General features: G+C 43.1%; 1 protein-coding gene across 2 annotated transcripts; it reads left to right on the forward strand.

Annotated features, from left to right (window-relative positions):
- Positions 1–5,049: 5,049 nt before the first annotated feature.
- Positions 5,050–9,068, forward strand: LOC123412975 (serine carboxypeptidase-like 2). Of its 2 annotated transcripts, XM_045105924.1 has the most exons (14): positions 5,052–5,372; positions 5,466–5,611; positions 5,709–5,785; positions 5,878–6,000; positions 6,078–6,180; positions 7,124–7,161; positions 7,298–7,399; positions 7,500–7,580; positions 7,657–7,809; positions 7,921–7,992; positions 8,135–8,253; positions 8,349–8,462; positions 8,585–8,630; positions 8,739–9,068. In XM_045105924.1, the coding sequence occupies exons 1-14, from the start codon at positions 5,230–5,232 to the stop codon at positions 8,820–8,822; spliced, it is 1,401 nt and encodes a 466-aa protein (XP_044961859.1). In that variant the 5' UTR covers positions 5,052–5,229; the 3' UTR covers positions 8,823–9,068. The 2 variants fall into 2 exon arrangements, with proteins under 2 accessions (XP_044961860.1, XP_044961859.1); XM_045105925.1 differs by lacking the exons at positions 8,349–8,462; positions 8,585–8,630; positions 8,739–9,068 and having other exon boundaries at positions 5,050–5,372; positions 8,068–8,182.
- Positions 9,069–15,866: the final 6,798 nt, after the last annotated feature.

Here is a 15,866-nt window from a genome sequence, read left to right on the forward strand (position 1 = left end):
CGTACGGTTACAGAAGCCGTAAGAGAAAGATGGATCGGGAAGCAGATGTTGTGGCGCGGTTGGCATCGGAAATGGATGTGATGAAGAAAACCGTGAGTGTACTATTAGCTGAAAGAGATGTAGCTCGGGCGCAGCATGAAGATCATCCAGCGGATCTCGGAAGCCAGCAGCGGAGAAGCAGCGTGGCTTCCACGGAGGCCCCACCAGCTGGTGCAGATGCACCGACGATCGAAATTACTGCACCGGAGCCTCTGGTGGTCGAAATTACTGCACCGGAGCCTCTGGTGGTCGAAATTACTGCACCGGAGCCTCCTCGCTACCCCGTGGACGATATAAAGGAGATGAAAGAATGTCATCTGTATTATCCTATCGGGAACATGTCCATGAAGGTAGCCATCGGCAGTGCTTTACCATGTTTACCTGGAGCACTCCACCACAACAACCCCATTCAAGATGGCTATGCTCGTGTCACGGTGGAGGACATAGTCCAAGGGTTTGAGGACCTGGAGATTGACATTGCTACACCTGAAGGGGAGAAAAGACTTGGAGATGTCAAGCGCCATTTCATTCTATGGCAAAAGAAGTTTATCAAGTTTCCAGGCGAGGCGCCAAGGACAACAAGTCCACCCCCCTACGGTGGTGGTGGTGGCGGTGGCGGTGGTGGTGGTGGTGGTGGTGGTGGCGGTTCACCTACACCTCCGTCACGTCAGCCGACGCCCCCCAGTCCACAACGTCCGGCGGGTGATCAGACGCCGCCCCCCAGTCCTCGTCCGGCGGGTGATCAGACGCCGCCCCCCAATCCACCTCCGGCAAAGAAGCAGAAGCAGTCCTGGATTATTAACCCGGACCCTTATGTACCTAAGACCACAAAGGTACCGGAGCCATCACTGAAGCCTCTCCCCACAAGGCCTTGGGAACGTAGTGCCGAGGAAACTGCCGCGGCCGCGGCTGCTGATCATGAGAAATGGAAGGCGGGCTGCAAGAAGAAAAGAGAGCCCGAGCCCAAGCCAGTATTTTCTGATGAGCAAAAGAAGTGGGCTAAGTCATTTTTGAGCACACCGTCCCAAGCCGCGAAGAATCTGCCTGACGACTATGCACGTGAACTTCGTAGGCAGGCATTCATGTTGAAGGAGAAGAAAGAGCGGGCGGAGAACCAGGAGAACAAAGCCTTGGAGGCCGAGAAAACGGAATTAGAAAGTAAAAAAAGCGGGAAATGAGTTGCCCAGCTCGGGGAACAAAGTAAACAATCGATTGCCCCGCTTATAGTGAAAGCCGCCGGTCCGGATGACCCCGATATCATAGCAGCTGCGGCAGCACATGGATTGACTGTAACGAGTGCCAGAGAACAAGCGGCCAACTTAGGTATTACTCTTCGTGAACTGTTAGGCCTTGATGAGGCGCCAGTGAAGGAGGTAGTAATTACATATGTGAAGAATGGGCCTCTCGTCGAGCCTGAGCAGGAAGAGGATCTACCTCCACAAATGAAAGGTCTGCTGAAATGGTACAAGGGTTACATAAAAAATAAAAACGCCAAAGAATATATTTATGCGGAAGTTAGATATGAGCATCACTTCAAACATTACTATGTACAAATTCATCTGAGTGAATTGTTCCAGCTTTTCAATCTGCGCGAGCTCGACAAATCTATCATCAGTTGCTACGTTCTGTAAGTGATTTATTTCTACCCCATCTCGTTCATATTGTCTGCACTATATATATGTCGTAACTATATTGTTGTGTCCGCTATTATACATGCAGAATGAAGATTAAGGAATGCAGAGTAAGGAACATCCATGATGTTGGGTTCATTGACCCACACATCGTTAATGGATATGTGTTGGAGCATCACCCCGCCGACATGGAGGCAGACCTGTGGCAGTTTCTTACAAAGCAGGAACTCAAAAGTGATATTCTATTTCCTTACCATTTTGGGTGAGTGTTTCTGTCTTGAGCACATTCTCTTTTGTTTACTCCATGCATGGTATGTGGCCGGCTAATCGATGAGTTATGCATGACGTACTGTGCATGTATCGTGTCCGCAGGTTCCACTGGATTCTGCTAGTAATTAAAGTTGACACCTCAGAATGTCTCGTCCACGACTCTCTGAATATGGATCCAAAGCTTTGGGGCGGCATGAGAAGAATGCTGCAGAAGTAATTATTTTCATTCATTTGCGCTCTATATCGATCGGCCTATTTCGTTCATTTCCTAATATCAAGTAACTAATAACTCTCTTGTTCATTTAATTTTCTTTGCCTCGTAGGGTTTGGAGACGGTTCGTAGATACAAAGGTCGGTGAATTCAAAAAAGAGCTAGAATTCAAAAGGTCAAAGGCTAAGAATGGTGGGGATATTCAGCCAGCGGGGACCAATCTATGTGGATACTATGTCTGTGAGATGATCCGGAGATACACCTCTGAGCGGGTTCCGAGTGATACCAATGCTCAGCGGAATAACCTCCGGGTGATGCTTAGTCCAGAAGCTCGCTTCCGACCACTTCAAGAGGAACTAGCTGGATGGTTCAGGAGGGAAGTCCTCCATCCTAAAGGAGAACACCATTACGAGGACGTAGAGCTTTATATGCATTAAATTATGTATGGAAACTTGTTCAAAATTGTATATGGTCATCCGATGATATTGAATATATATTGTATATTCCTCTTGAATTCTTTTTGGTTCTAATTTCAAATTTGTTTGAAATTGTACATTCATATGCATGTATGTAGTACCGTAGAATATGTGAAACTCCTTCAAAATTAAAATAAAGCACAAAAGAAATAAAACAATACAAATTAAACAGAAAACAGGTTTAGGGGGGGGGGGGGCTAAACCCTGTGGCGGCCTTTAGTCGCGGTTGGCCAGAAGAACCGCGACTAAAGGTCCTCCGCCCCGACGGCCGCCTGGCGCCCACGTGGACGGGCCTTTAGTTGCGGTTCTTAAGCAACCGCGACTACAGGGGGGGGCCTTTAGTCGCGCCTATTTGGTCGCGGTTGCGCAACCGCGACTAGTGGCAGTTGCGAACCGCGACCAAAGGCCCTTTTTCCACCAGTGGCATGGACCCATCTTTTGTCGGGTACTTTGACAGCGGGGTTGAACAAGCTACCGTTAACCGGTTTGGCGGTAAGGGTGTGTTGTGTTGATGTGGATAAGTTTTCTATCACCAAGTACCTCGAAGATAGGAAGTTATATCGTACCGTTATTGACTCTAACGGTAGAAAAAGTGTTAGATCTCAAAATGATTTTAAATAGGTCAAATCCGATTAAACTTTTGTAAAAGGATCAAAAGACGAAAATGTGCAGCACCGTGACACTGGGTAGATCCTTGCGCGTTGGCGTGGCTCGAATTGGCCACACACGGTGGCATCATGGGTGTGAACTTCTGTGGTCAATCGATTGTTTCGTCTCAGGTGTCCACTGGATACTACTACATCAAGAACCCATTATTGCTCGCTTCTCAAGTATCATCTTCGTAACAAAATAAATTATTTTAAATTTATTTCAATATGGATGTATTTAATACTAAAACATGACTAGATATATTTTATATAGACAAATTAATTTAATACAATAATTTAATGTGATGAGAAGTATTTGCACCCGAGATAATGCTCTTGATGATCAGTAAAATCAGCAAAAAAGTAACAAAAATTAAAGCTTTCTTTTTTATGGTAACTTTTGACAAATACTCTGTGTGCTTACAAAATTTTATCGTGAATAGGCATTTCTGGTAGTCGTGAAAAATATCGATACTCCAATATGCTTCCATTTTTAATGTATTTTGTAGTACTGATTTTGCTTTTTTGTCATGACTTTCATTAATGTTATTTCGTGATAAAAAATTCAAGCACAAAAAACATTTATCACAGGTTATTATGAAAAAATAAGTTTTTTTTATTTTAATGTTCATCTGAACTCATTTAAGCTCGAGAGCAGAAGAACACTTTCACTAGACATGTCTATTTACATGCCAACGGAGAGGCTGGGCACTATGTTTATTTTAACACGGTACATACACAAGCGCTCATATAAACGCGCATACACTCATCTTTATAAACACACACGTGCATCTGACCCCTATGACCACCTTTGACAGACTGAACCAGCATATCATTTTTAGATTTACGAAGTCATCATGGACGCCTTATCATTGATGAAAACATCTCCTTCCATTGATGTGCATCATCAGAAGTTCTATAATAAATTGAAAAACAATGCAAGCGTCAAAACTTAAATCTTGATGGGTTGAAAAATAATGTACCTCTAATTATCCAACCTGTAACCGTCCAACCATAAATTGATTCGCATGATTGCTATTACGCAACCTATCACACAACGGGGAATTCTGAGGAATGCCCCTCGCTGATATTTGTACCTTATTCCACCTCAGGATCGCTGGATACACATTGTGTATGTGTCATTTTCCCTTCTCCTATTCTAGGCCCACGACCCAACAAACTTCCGTACAACTTGTACCAAACATTTAAGGCTACTTGTACAAACGCCGTGTATTCTTCTTCTTCCTGACTGCGTCCTCTTCAGTCATCTTCAACTAATAAATTTCTTTTTGCATCTGTCCATAAATAGTGTATTCAGTCCATGGACACGGATGTGGAAGGATGCCATCCAACCATTGTCACTTACTTCCTTCATTCTAAAATAAGTGTCTTAAGCTTAGTATAACTTTATGTTAGAGCTAGTGTAAAGTTAAGACATTTATTTTAAGACGAAGGGAGTATATTTTAACCCGAATTTAGTAAATCGGACGAAATTCATGTAAACCGGATGTTATTTATTGAAGTTCGAATAGCATAAATCAATCATGCATAGCATGCAAATTAAGTCTACGAAATCAATGTCTCAAATTCAACTACATTAACCAGATGTCCAACAAGCTTTTATCAATGGATCATGTCCTTCCACACATACTACCCCTTCAGCTTCATCCAATAATGTGTGCATGCAAATGGTCGTCCATCTTTCCTGTATTACGCCACAACAGCACGTGAGCTACATATAATATGTCGACCAACCACTAGTAGAAAGCAGGGCATTAGTGCCGATTTCTAATGACCTTTAGTTTCAGTTCTACAATCGAAACTAAGCAATCGAAACAAAAAGGCCCCAACTTGTAATCTCGCTGCGTAGTCATATAATTTGAGACGGGATCCAAATTGGGGCCAAGCCAGCACTAATCATCACCAAAACACAAGCCAGAGAGAGAAACGCAATAATGTCCTTCGGACTGCTGCGTCTCGTCGTTTCCGGCCTCCTGCTTCTGCTCCTCTCGCGCCCGGCCGCTTCGGCGTCGGCGCCGACGGTGGTCACCCACCTGCCGGGATTCGACGGCCCTCTCCCCTTCTCCCTCGAGACCGGGTAACTGTTCGTTTCCTGCGTATACGCACCCACCAAATTAATGCGTCGTTGCCGGAAAATGAAATCCTCGATCGGCATGGCCGGAGCCGGCAGGTACGTTGGCGTGGAGGAGGAGACCGGGACGGAGCTCTTCTACTACTTCGTGGAGTCGGAGCAGAGCCCCGGCGCTGACCCCGTGCTCCTCTGGCTCACCGGCGGGCCTCGCTGCTCGGGCTTCAGCGGCCTCGCCTTCGAAGTCGGTCAGTACAGTAGTCCACTCCACCCACCAAACAGCTAGCTAGCCGCTGCCGGTCTGCAGCCGTCGTCTTATATACGTACAAATTATAAAACGTGCAGGTCCTCTAAAGTACGTGCTGGCGCCGTACGATGGCGGTTTGCCGCAGCTGGTATACAACCCAGTCTCATGGACCAAGGTGAGATCGACGACTGAGAGCATATATATCTCTCCTACCTTACTCAGTTTTCGTCCTGGCTTTTCTGGTTTATTGACGACGACGATCACCAGATGGCAAGCATCATCTTCCTGGACTCGCCCGTCTGCTCGGGCTTCTCCTACGCGCGCGCCCCTAACGGTTGCGACGTCGGAGACTACTCTTCCTCTCTGCAAGTCCAGAGATTTCTCAACGAGGTGAGGAGGAGAGGCGTTGATAGCTGTTCCGCTGACACATGGCAGTAATTCATCTGCCTGGTTGATTAATTATGCAGTGGTTCACCGATCATCGGCAGTACCTTTCCAACCCTTTCTACATCGGGGGAGATTCATACGCCGGAAAGGTGGTTCCACTTATTGCGCAACACATTTCACAAGGTAATATAGTGCCTCCCCTAGCCATGTATATATCCTCGCAAAATCTGGTACAACCTTTTTCAATTATGAATTTTGTTGTATGAAAGAAGGTCGCTTTCATTCTTATTAAACCCTTCCAGAAATGTGAATTCGTGGGTCTCACGGTTACCTGGCCCAAGGTAGAAGAACATATATTTATATCCTTAATGCATTGTAGGATCTCTCTAATTTTCTTTGCGAAAGTTTTATTATGAAGTAGTAGGGAATGTTCTTCAAAGGATACATTTCAAAAGCAGATACATTTTCCATTTTCTTCCGGAGCCACCGAGCGAGCTATATTTTAATTTGCTTCCACTCATTGTTTTAAATAGCATGATACAGCAGCGTATAGCATTTCGAGAGTAGTACGGAATGTTTTCTCTCTATGTTTTGGTTAATTATAGTTACCCTGACACTTTAGTTAGCCGGGGATAGTTGACATATGTGTTTATCTAGTTGCCACATATGGTCCAGCCATAGTTGTCATGTATGATTAATCATAGTTGTCATTTGTGTTTACCTGCTTGCCACGTACGTGTAATTGTAGTTATCATCTAGGAACGAATTATAGTTGCCATGTGTGTTTACATAGTTGCCACGTACGTGCAACTGCAACTGTCATTTTGCAAGGTACGAGCGTCGTGTGGTGAAGAGCAGTTCGCCCACACACGCGTGGACTAGATGGTGACTGTGTGGGCATGAACTGGTTCGTCCACACGGCGCAGCTGGCAACCGCCCGCTGCAGGGCGTGTGGACGAACTCTTAACGCCCACACACACGATGATGCCTACGTGGCACTGAAATTTCATATTCCTTTAGGATTCATGCAAAACAGAAACAACGTGAATCAATGCTGTGTACGAAATGCAAACATGTCACACGGTGTTATCATTTGGGTTAAAACTATGCTTGTACTATGTTCCAGGGACTGAGAGAAGGCAGCAACCTGTCATCAATCTCAAGGCAAGCTATCCTCTAGCCTTCAAACACTTATTAATTCCCAATGGAAATATGAGTGCAAAAAATCTGTGTTACCAACTTACTATGATGATGTGGCACATTCTTATGTTGTGTTATTAATTAATGGACATATTTCCAGGGCTATCTGGTTGGCAACCCTATAACAGACCCAAAGTTTGATGGAAATTTCCGGGTTCCAGCTGCTCATGGCTTTGGGATAATATCTGATCAAATATACGAGGTAACAACAAATCCATGTACTTTCACAAAAGTGTGGTAAATTTTTGTACTGTGTATCAGTCTAAATTACATGTAGCATGCTTTCCTTTTCTTTCCCCAAGGCTGCAATGCAGAACTGCAACGGAGATTATGTAAACCCCACAAATCGAATGTGTGCCGAAGTGCTACAAACAGTAAAGAGTGTAAGATTCATGTGCCGACCTTTTTGATATGAACTTAAGGTATTGCAACGTCAGTTAATACTCATCCCTGCTGCAGCTAATTTCTGAAATCGTAGATGCAAATGTCTTGGACAAAAAATGTGTCTTCTCCATGCCAAAGCCCATAGATAATGTAACGGCGAGAAAAAACTTGTTGGAAGAATTTATCGAGCTAAATGAGGCGCCTGCTCGACCCAACATCGATTGTACAGTTAGTCTTCCATTATCCTTGAAGCATCAACTTAATTAAAAGACAACGCCATATGGTTGTGACACTGTTCTCGTAGCACAAACTTATCTGGAATTCCTTTCAAAACTGCAGACATACGGTTTCTACCTGTCATACTTTTGGATGAACAACAAGATGACTAGAGATGCTCTCGGGATCAAGCAGGTAAAGCTAGCCATAATATATTTTTCCATCAAAATATCTTCCCAAGTATTCTCATAGGACTAAAAACATTGCTAGGTTTAGAAGCAGTATAATCTGAATCACTTAGTTAGAACAACATAGACAAAAACGGATTTGACGATAGGGGACGGTTATTGAGTGGAAAAGATGCAAAAGGGAACTCCCCTACAAATATGACATGCCAAGCAGCATACCATACCATCTCAACCTCACCACCAGAGGTTACCGTGCACTCGTGTATAGGTGAGAGCGAGCATCAAAATAAGTGTTCTTATTAAAAGTGGCTGGTAATCTTCTTTCAGACCTTGTAACTGAAACCTTTTGTCTACGTGGCGCAGCGGAGACCATGATCTCGTGGTGCCTCAGCTCAGCACGCAGGCATGGATAAGATCTTTGAACTTCTCCGTAGTCAATGACTGGAGGGCATGGCATCTCGACGGCCAGGCTGCAGGGTCAAATCATCTGACTCCCTTTTCTTTGCACTTCTTCATACGGACAACAAGGCTTTATGAATAAGCATTGTGTAGCATGCTCCTCTATTTTTTCTGCTGGGCAACAGTTTTAATTTTTGCAGATTTACCATTGCATATGCGAACAATTTGACATTTACAACAATAAAGGTGATCTTGTTTTCCTCTTTAATTAGATCATGTTTCTTGTCCATGAATTGGATGATAGAACCACTATGTGGTAGATATAACACAGCTCATGCTCGCTTGTTTGTGCAGGGTGGTGGTCATGTTGCTCCAGAGAACCGGCCCAAAGAATGCTTTGCCATGGCCCAACGTTGGCTGGCCAATAAGTCACTTTGATGCTTTTAGTCAAACACCTGTTCAGTGCCCGTGTGTTTCCACAAAATAATAATAAACTGTAGCGATCAAACAACTGTTTTGGTTCAAAACTATGTGCCAAACATGATAACATTTAGTTTGTATTCATATATGGCAAGTGGTTCCCTCTCTCACACCGATCCTCCTGAGACTTTCTTCCCCTCAACCTTGATTTTCATCACCGTGATTAACCTCTCCTTTCAACTTACTCCGTAGTACAAAACTGAGTAATTTTTGAGTCACTTATTTTAGGATGGAGGGAATATTATTTTTCACCAATCTATATTTTGTTAACTCAAAAGATCTTTGAATCTTTTTTTTAGCAAACAATCAATTGAATAAATAGAGGGGAATAACTTCATTGTCGGGAAAGTTTGGCACAGACTTGGCAAGAATTTGATTTAAATAATTGTATCAGTAAGTTGTGATTTAAGGGCGGCAATTCAAGTGTTGCCACCCTGAGTTCCTGTTTAAGACAATTAATATAATGAGTTACAACACTAGGTCTGCATGTCTGCTCATTGATTGCCACCTTCGGTGAGTGCCATGATGATGTCCATTAGCCACTCCCCACTACAGGAAAAACACATGTTGCCTAGTACGTACGATACAGTAAGCCTAGTGCTAAACCATGTTTCCTAGTACGATACATATTAAGCCGAGTGCTAAACACACGTTGCCTAGTACGATACAGTAGTCTGTATTCATACATGGCAAATGGTTCCCTCTCTCACACCGATCCTCCTCGGACTTCCTTCCCCTCAACCTTGATTCTAAGTACCATGTTTAAGCTCTCCTTTCAAATTATTATTTTTCACAAATGTATATTTTGTTAACTCAAAAGTTCTTTGAATCTTTTTTCGCAAACAATCAATTGAGAAATAGAGAGGAATAATTTCATTGTCAGGAAAGTTTGGACTGATTTGGCACGAATTTGATCAAAATAATTGTATCAGTAAGTTGTGATTCAAGTGATGCCGCCCTGAGTTCCTGTTTAAGACAATTGATGAATGAGTTACAACGCTAGGCCTGCACATGTCGATCTGCTTACCTGCTCAATGATTGCCACCTTTGGTGAGCACCATGATGATGTCCATTAGCCACTCCCACATGATTTCCATGTGTACTACTAGAAGCCTATTATGAGTAGTGGGTTTGAATGGAGTTGTCAAAGCCTTCCTCCAAATCAACAAAAGGTGGATCATGACCTTACACCAAATCAAACCCAAAGAGGATTAGCAACCTTATGAGTTTACTAGTATCATCTGTAGTTGGGAAAGTGCTAGTACAACCAAAATAAAGCTTTGGTACCAACTTTTGAACCAACCTATGATTTGGGAGGATCAGAACAACACACGTATGGATGACAAGAAATTTGAAAGAGAAGAATAGGAGGAGAGTTCATATGGGGCAGGTGGGATTCAAAAATCCATTTCATTATCAATTCCTCGTCCTACCGATAGTAGCGCATTAAATAACCCACACACTACACAAACACATGTACAACTCTCACGCCATTGTGATTCTGACATTGGTCTACCCCACCTGCTCCTTGTCTATGGCTATGTGCGTCTTGTGATGCAGAGAGGTACTCCCCTTTTCAAAAAAATATGCTCCTTGCCCTATTTATTATGCACTTCCTCAGGCTTGACAGTGACCTACAGACAAAAGCAAAACGGATCTTTATTTTCATAGCATGTGTGTGAAAGAATTAAACGGAAACAATTAATTATGGAAGTCACAAAGAAATAGACCAAACTAACCAAAATTTATTCTAAATCCGTAGGCCTGGCGTCACCACCTTTAGACCTCTCAATGCATGTCACACATCTAGGCCAACAAAAGCAAGCATCAGTTCATGTTATAATGTGAAGAACACAAACAGAGGACTGGAAGGTTACCTCTTAAGGCCATCGATTACAACGGGATTGTGTGGATCACACTTCAAAAGCTCTATGTATGTTGGCATAGTACTTTCATAATTCTGCATCAGGGTAAACCTTCGCTTTACACACACAACTCATCATATATGTAGGATCGAGTACATTTTTCTGCATCTTCCAGGCCTTGTGGGTGAGCTCCCAGAAAGATATGACATTGAGCTATATTTCTAAAAACATGGATGACCAATCATAAAAGTATCATCATCATCAATGCCAAGATAAAAAACAATGCCCTCCGGAGCATGCCATATAGTTAATATGTAAAACAAATAAGACCATAAATCATATGCTATGTGACTGAATTTATATTAATCAAAGGCTCATCTAACTTGAACGGGGAACCAAATTAAACCAATGACCTAAAGTTACCTCCAGATGTAATATACAGTATAATTATTGTAAAGCAAATCCTTACTGTGTATTCATTTGGATTCTTGTTCACACCTTTGGTATAGTGAGCTGTTGCTTCCTGATATTCTCTGTTGTAGAAGAGTTCATTGCCTGCAATGTGCAAAACCGTTGATGGTTGCGATACTCATTACGTGGTGGCTCCATTGACAACCCGTTGTCCCACTCACAAAATTGGTCATTCGAATGCGGTATAGTTGAGTTATTAGTGTCCATGCCTGGTGATGCAGGAAGACAAGCATCTAATATAATCGAAAGCGACCAACTAGTGCATCGCCCCAGTCGTGTCAGCGCGGTACATTGTTATGGTTGTAATTGCGTTTGTCGATCTAAAAGGTTGCATTGTAGGTATTGTTCATAACTTTTAAGGTCTCACTTTTTGATCAGGTTTACGCCAGGAGGGGCATGGCAGTTGCCGCATCAGGTGCATTGCAGCCGGCCACAACAGACGCAGTTGTCAACGAGACTAAGGGGACAACTGGACTACTGAACTGTGCCGATACGACTGTTGTGCAATTGAATCGTAGAGTAGAAGAGGAGGAACTAGGAGCAAGAGACCATCGGGAGCAGAAGCACTTGATGGAACCATCAACACAACTTTTGTGGCGCCTGATTTTGTCAACCCTCTAGCTTTCCAATCTGTTGGGTCACGAACGATCATGTATCCAAAGGAGAAATCTGGACCTCACCTAGATCCATACAAGGAAGGAGTTCATCCAAGTCATGTATCAGTGGACATCAACACGAGTCATGGTGAACATAAAATGGATGAGGTGGCTACTTTGGTGCTGGATACAGTTGTCAATTCTGTTTCGCAGTCCGTTAGTGATGATTTGATTGAACCTGCACTGCTCTAGCCACCCGTCTCTTTTACCGAGTAATCATGTTTCTCCAGAATGTACATCCTTACCGTCTGGCCAAAAGACTTGATATGTTGTGTCTCTATCGCTCACTGATATTTTGAGGCCACTGCTGGTCAGTGTAGTTGCCATCTCCGACCATGTGACCTGCACTGATGGAGATCTTAAAGGAATACCACCGTGATATCCAGTACTCATAACACTTGTCGAAGGGGAAGGTGAGCACAACGGCCACTAGGAGCCACCTTATTCCCTTCAAAACGACATTGAAAATCTCAGCCATTTTGCTCATCATGTGGTTGTACCTAGCCCCCTTTGTCGAAGGTGTTGGAAATATGCCCTAGAGGTAATGATAAAATAGTTATTATTATATTTCCTGTTAACAAGATAATCGTTTATTATCCATGCTATAATTGTATTGAATGAAAACATAGATACATGTGTCGATACATAGACAAAACAATGTCCGTAGCAAACCTCTAGTTGGCTAGCCAGTTCATCAATGATAGTCAAGGTTTTCTGACTATATGCAAGTGTTGTCACTTGATAACTGGATCACATCATTAGGAGAATCATGTGATGGACTAGACCCAAACTATGAACGTAGCATGTTGATCGTGTCATTTTGTTGCTATTGTTTTCTGCGTGTCAAGTATTTATTCCTATGACCATGAGATCATATAACTCACTGGCACCGAAAGAATACCTTGTGTGTATCGAACGTCGCAACGTAACTGGGTGACTATAAATGTGCTCTAAGGTATCTTCGAAGGTGTCCGTTGAGTTAGTATGGATCAAGACTGGGATTTGTCACTCCGTGTGACGGAGAGGTATCTCGGGGCCCACTCGGTAATACAAAATCACACACAAGCCTTGCAAGCAATGTGACTAAGTGTAAGTCACGGGATCTTGTATTACACAACGAGTAAAGAGACTTGCCGGTAACGAGATTGAAATAGGTATGCGGATACCGATGATCGAATCTTGGGCAAATAACATACTGAAGGACAAAGGGAATGACATACGAGATTATCTGAATCCTTGACAGTGAGGTTCAACCGATCAGATCTTCGGAGAATATGTAGGATCCAATATGGGCATCCAGGTCCCGCTATTGGATATTGACCGAGGAGTGTCTCGGGTCATGTCTACATAGTTCTCGAACCCGCATGGTTTGTACACTTAAGGTTCGATGATGTTTTAGTATAGTTGAGTTATATGTGTGGTTACCGAATGTTGTTCGAAGTCCCGGATGAGATCACAGACGTCATGAGGGTTTCCGGAATGGTCCGGAAACGAAGATTGAAATATAGGATGGTTCATTTGGTCACCGGAAAGTTTCGAGCATTACCGACAGTGTACCGGGAGTGACGAGTGGGTTCCGGGTGTTTACCGAGAGGGGCCCACCCACCCGGGAGTGAGCCCAAGGTCCTAGGGTGGCGCACCAAGTCCTTAGTGGGCTGGTGGAGTCATCCCAAGAGGGCTATGGTGCCACATGTATTAATACCAAAGGAAAAGAAAAAAAAGGAAAGAGGTAGGTGGGAAGGAAGAGGACGACTCCTCCTTCCTAAACCGAATTGGAGGAGGAGTCCTCCTCCACCCCTTCGGCCGGCGCACCCTTGGGGCCCTTGTGCCCCAAGGCTAGCCCCTCCCCTCCTCCTATATATATTGGTGGTTTAGGGATTTTTCAGACACAACTTTGCCACGTGCAACTCTACTTATTCCACATAGTTTTGCCTCTAGATCATATTTCTGCGGAGCTCGGGCGGAGCCCTGCAGGAGTAGATCATCACCACCACTGGAGCACCGTCACGCTGCCGGAGAACTCATCTACTTCTCCGTCTTGCTTGTTGGATCAAGAAGGCCGAGATCATCATCGAGCTGTACGTGTGCTGAACGCAGAGGTGTTGTCCGTTCGGCGCTAGATCGGAACCGTTCGTGTGACGGATCATGGGACGACGGTGATTTGAATCACGAAGCTGTACCACTACATCAACCGCGTTTCTTAATGCTTCCCGCTTAGTGATCTACAATGGTATGTAGATCTAATCTCCTCTCGTAGATAGACATCACCATGATAGGTCTTCGTGTGCGTAGAACTTTTTTTGTTTCCTATGCAACGTTCCCCAATAGTTGCATCATGAGCTAGGTTCATGCGTATATGTTATCTCGAGTAGAACACAAAAGGTTTTGTGGACATTGATGTTCAATTTGCTGCCCTCCTTATTCTTTTCTCCATTTGGCGGTATTGTTGGATTGAAGTGGCTCGGACTGACATTACTCGTACGCTTACGAGAGACTGGTTTCATCGACTAACATGCAACCTGGTTGCATACAGATGACTGGCATGTGTCGGTTTCTTCAACTTTAGTTGAATTGGTTTTGACCGAGGCGGTCCTTGGAGAGAGGTTAAATAGCAATTGGCACATCTCCGTTGTGGTTTTTGCGTAAGTAAGATGCGATCATACTAGATACCCATATTAGCCACGTAAAACATGTAACAACAAAATTAGAGGACGTCTAACTTGTTTTTGCAGGGTATGCTTGTGATATGATATGGTCAATGACGTGATGTGATATATTGGATGTATGAGATGATCATGTTGTATTAGTTAATATTGACTTGTAAGTCGATGCTACGGCAACCGGCTGGAGCCATAACGTTTGTGTTTGCAGATGCGTTTACTATATTGCTAGGTCGTAGCTTTAGTAGTAATAGCATAGATAGCACGACAACCTCGATGGCTACACGTTGATGGAGATCATGGTGTGGCGCCGGTGACAAGCACTACAGGAATCGAGCATTTTGCCGTCAGGACGCTACAGACGGCAAATAGCGAATTACAGTCGGCAAATTTTTTGCCTTGAGCCCATGACGGCAAATAATGTCGTCAGACCATGTGCCTGCAAAGGACGTCTTTGCCGTTAGCGGCCGAGACAGCAGACGGCAAAATGTTTGCCGTCAGTGAAATTATGTTGCCGTCAGCTACTTTGGTAGACGACAAAAAAATGGTCAGGAGACGGAACGGCCTAGCTAACGGACAGCGTTAGCCTTTTTTGCCGTCTTCCTCACCCTGTACATGACAGTAAAATATGGCATTTTTTTTGCCGTCTTTCTAACCTATACATGACAGCAAAATATGGTCTATCTTTTGCCGTCTTCCTAGCCTGTACATGACAGCAAAATATGGTCTATTGTTTGTCGTCTTCCTAGCATGTACATGACAGCAAAATATGACATTTTGTTTGCTGTCATGAACATGACAGCAAAGAGCATAAATAGACATAATTCATACAGCATATATATATATATATATATATATATATATATAACATAATCCATACAACATATGTATATATATAACATAATCCATACAGCATATATATATAACATAATCCATACATCATATATATAACATCCATAATCCATACATCATATATATATAACATCCTTAATCCATACAACATATAACACATCCATAATCCATACATCATATATATATATAACATCCATAATCCATGTCATAATATTTGGCATTACTACATATATATACATCATATATATAACATCATATATATAATCCATGTCATAATATTTGACATTACTACATAAAATTTGGCATTACGATAAATGTCTTCATGTCAATATCGTAGTCCAAAGAACATCCGTATGACAACCTACAAGATGAAATCATGCACATATGTCAGATTTTGGCACACAATAAATAAAGGTTATCCAGTTCTTGGCACACAATAAAATTTGAGGAACACATAGAAAATCTTCAAGCAGGGAGACTCACAAATAAAAAACATAA

Source organism: Hordeum vulgare, chromosome 7H (genome assembly GCF_904849725.1).
Source record: "Hordeum vulgare subsp. vulgare chromosome 7H, MorexV3_pseudomolecules_assembly, whole genome shotgun sequence".
NCBI classification, from domain to species: domain Eukaryota; kingdom Viridiplantae; phylum Streptophyta; class Magnoliopsida; order Poales; family Poaceae; genus Hordeum; species Hordeum vulgare.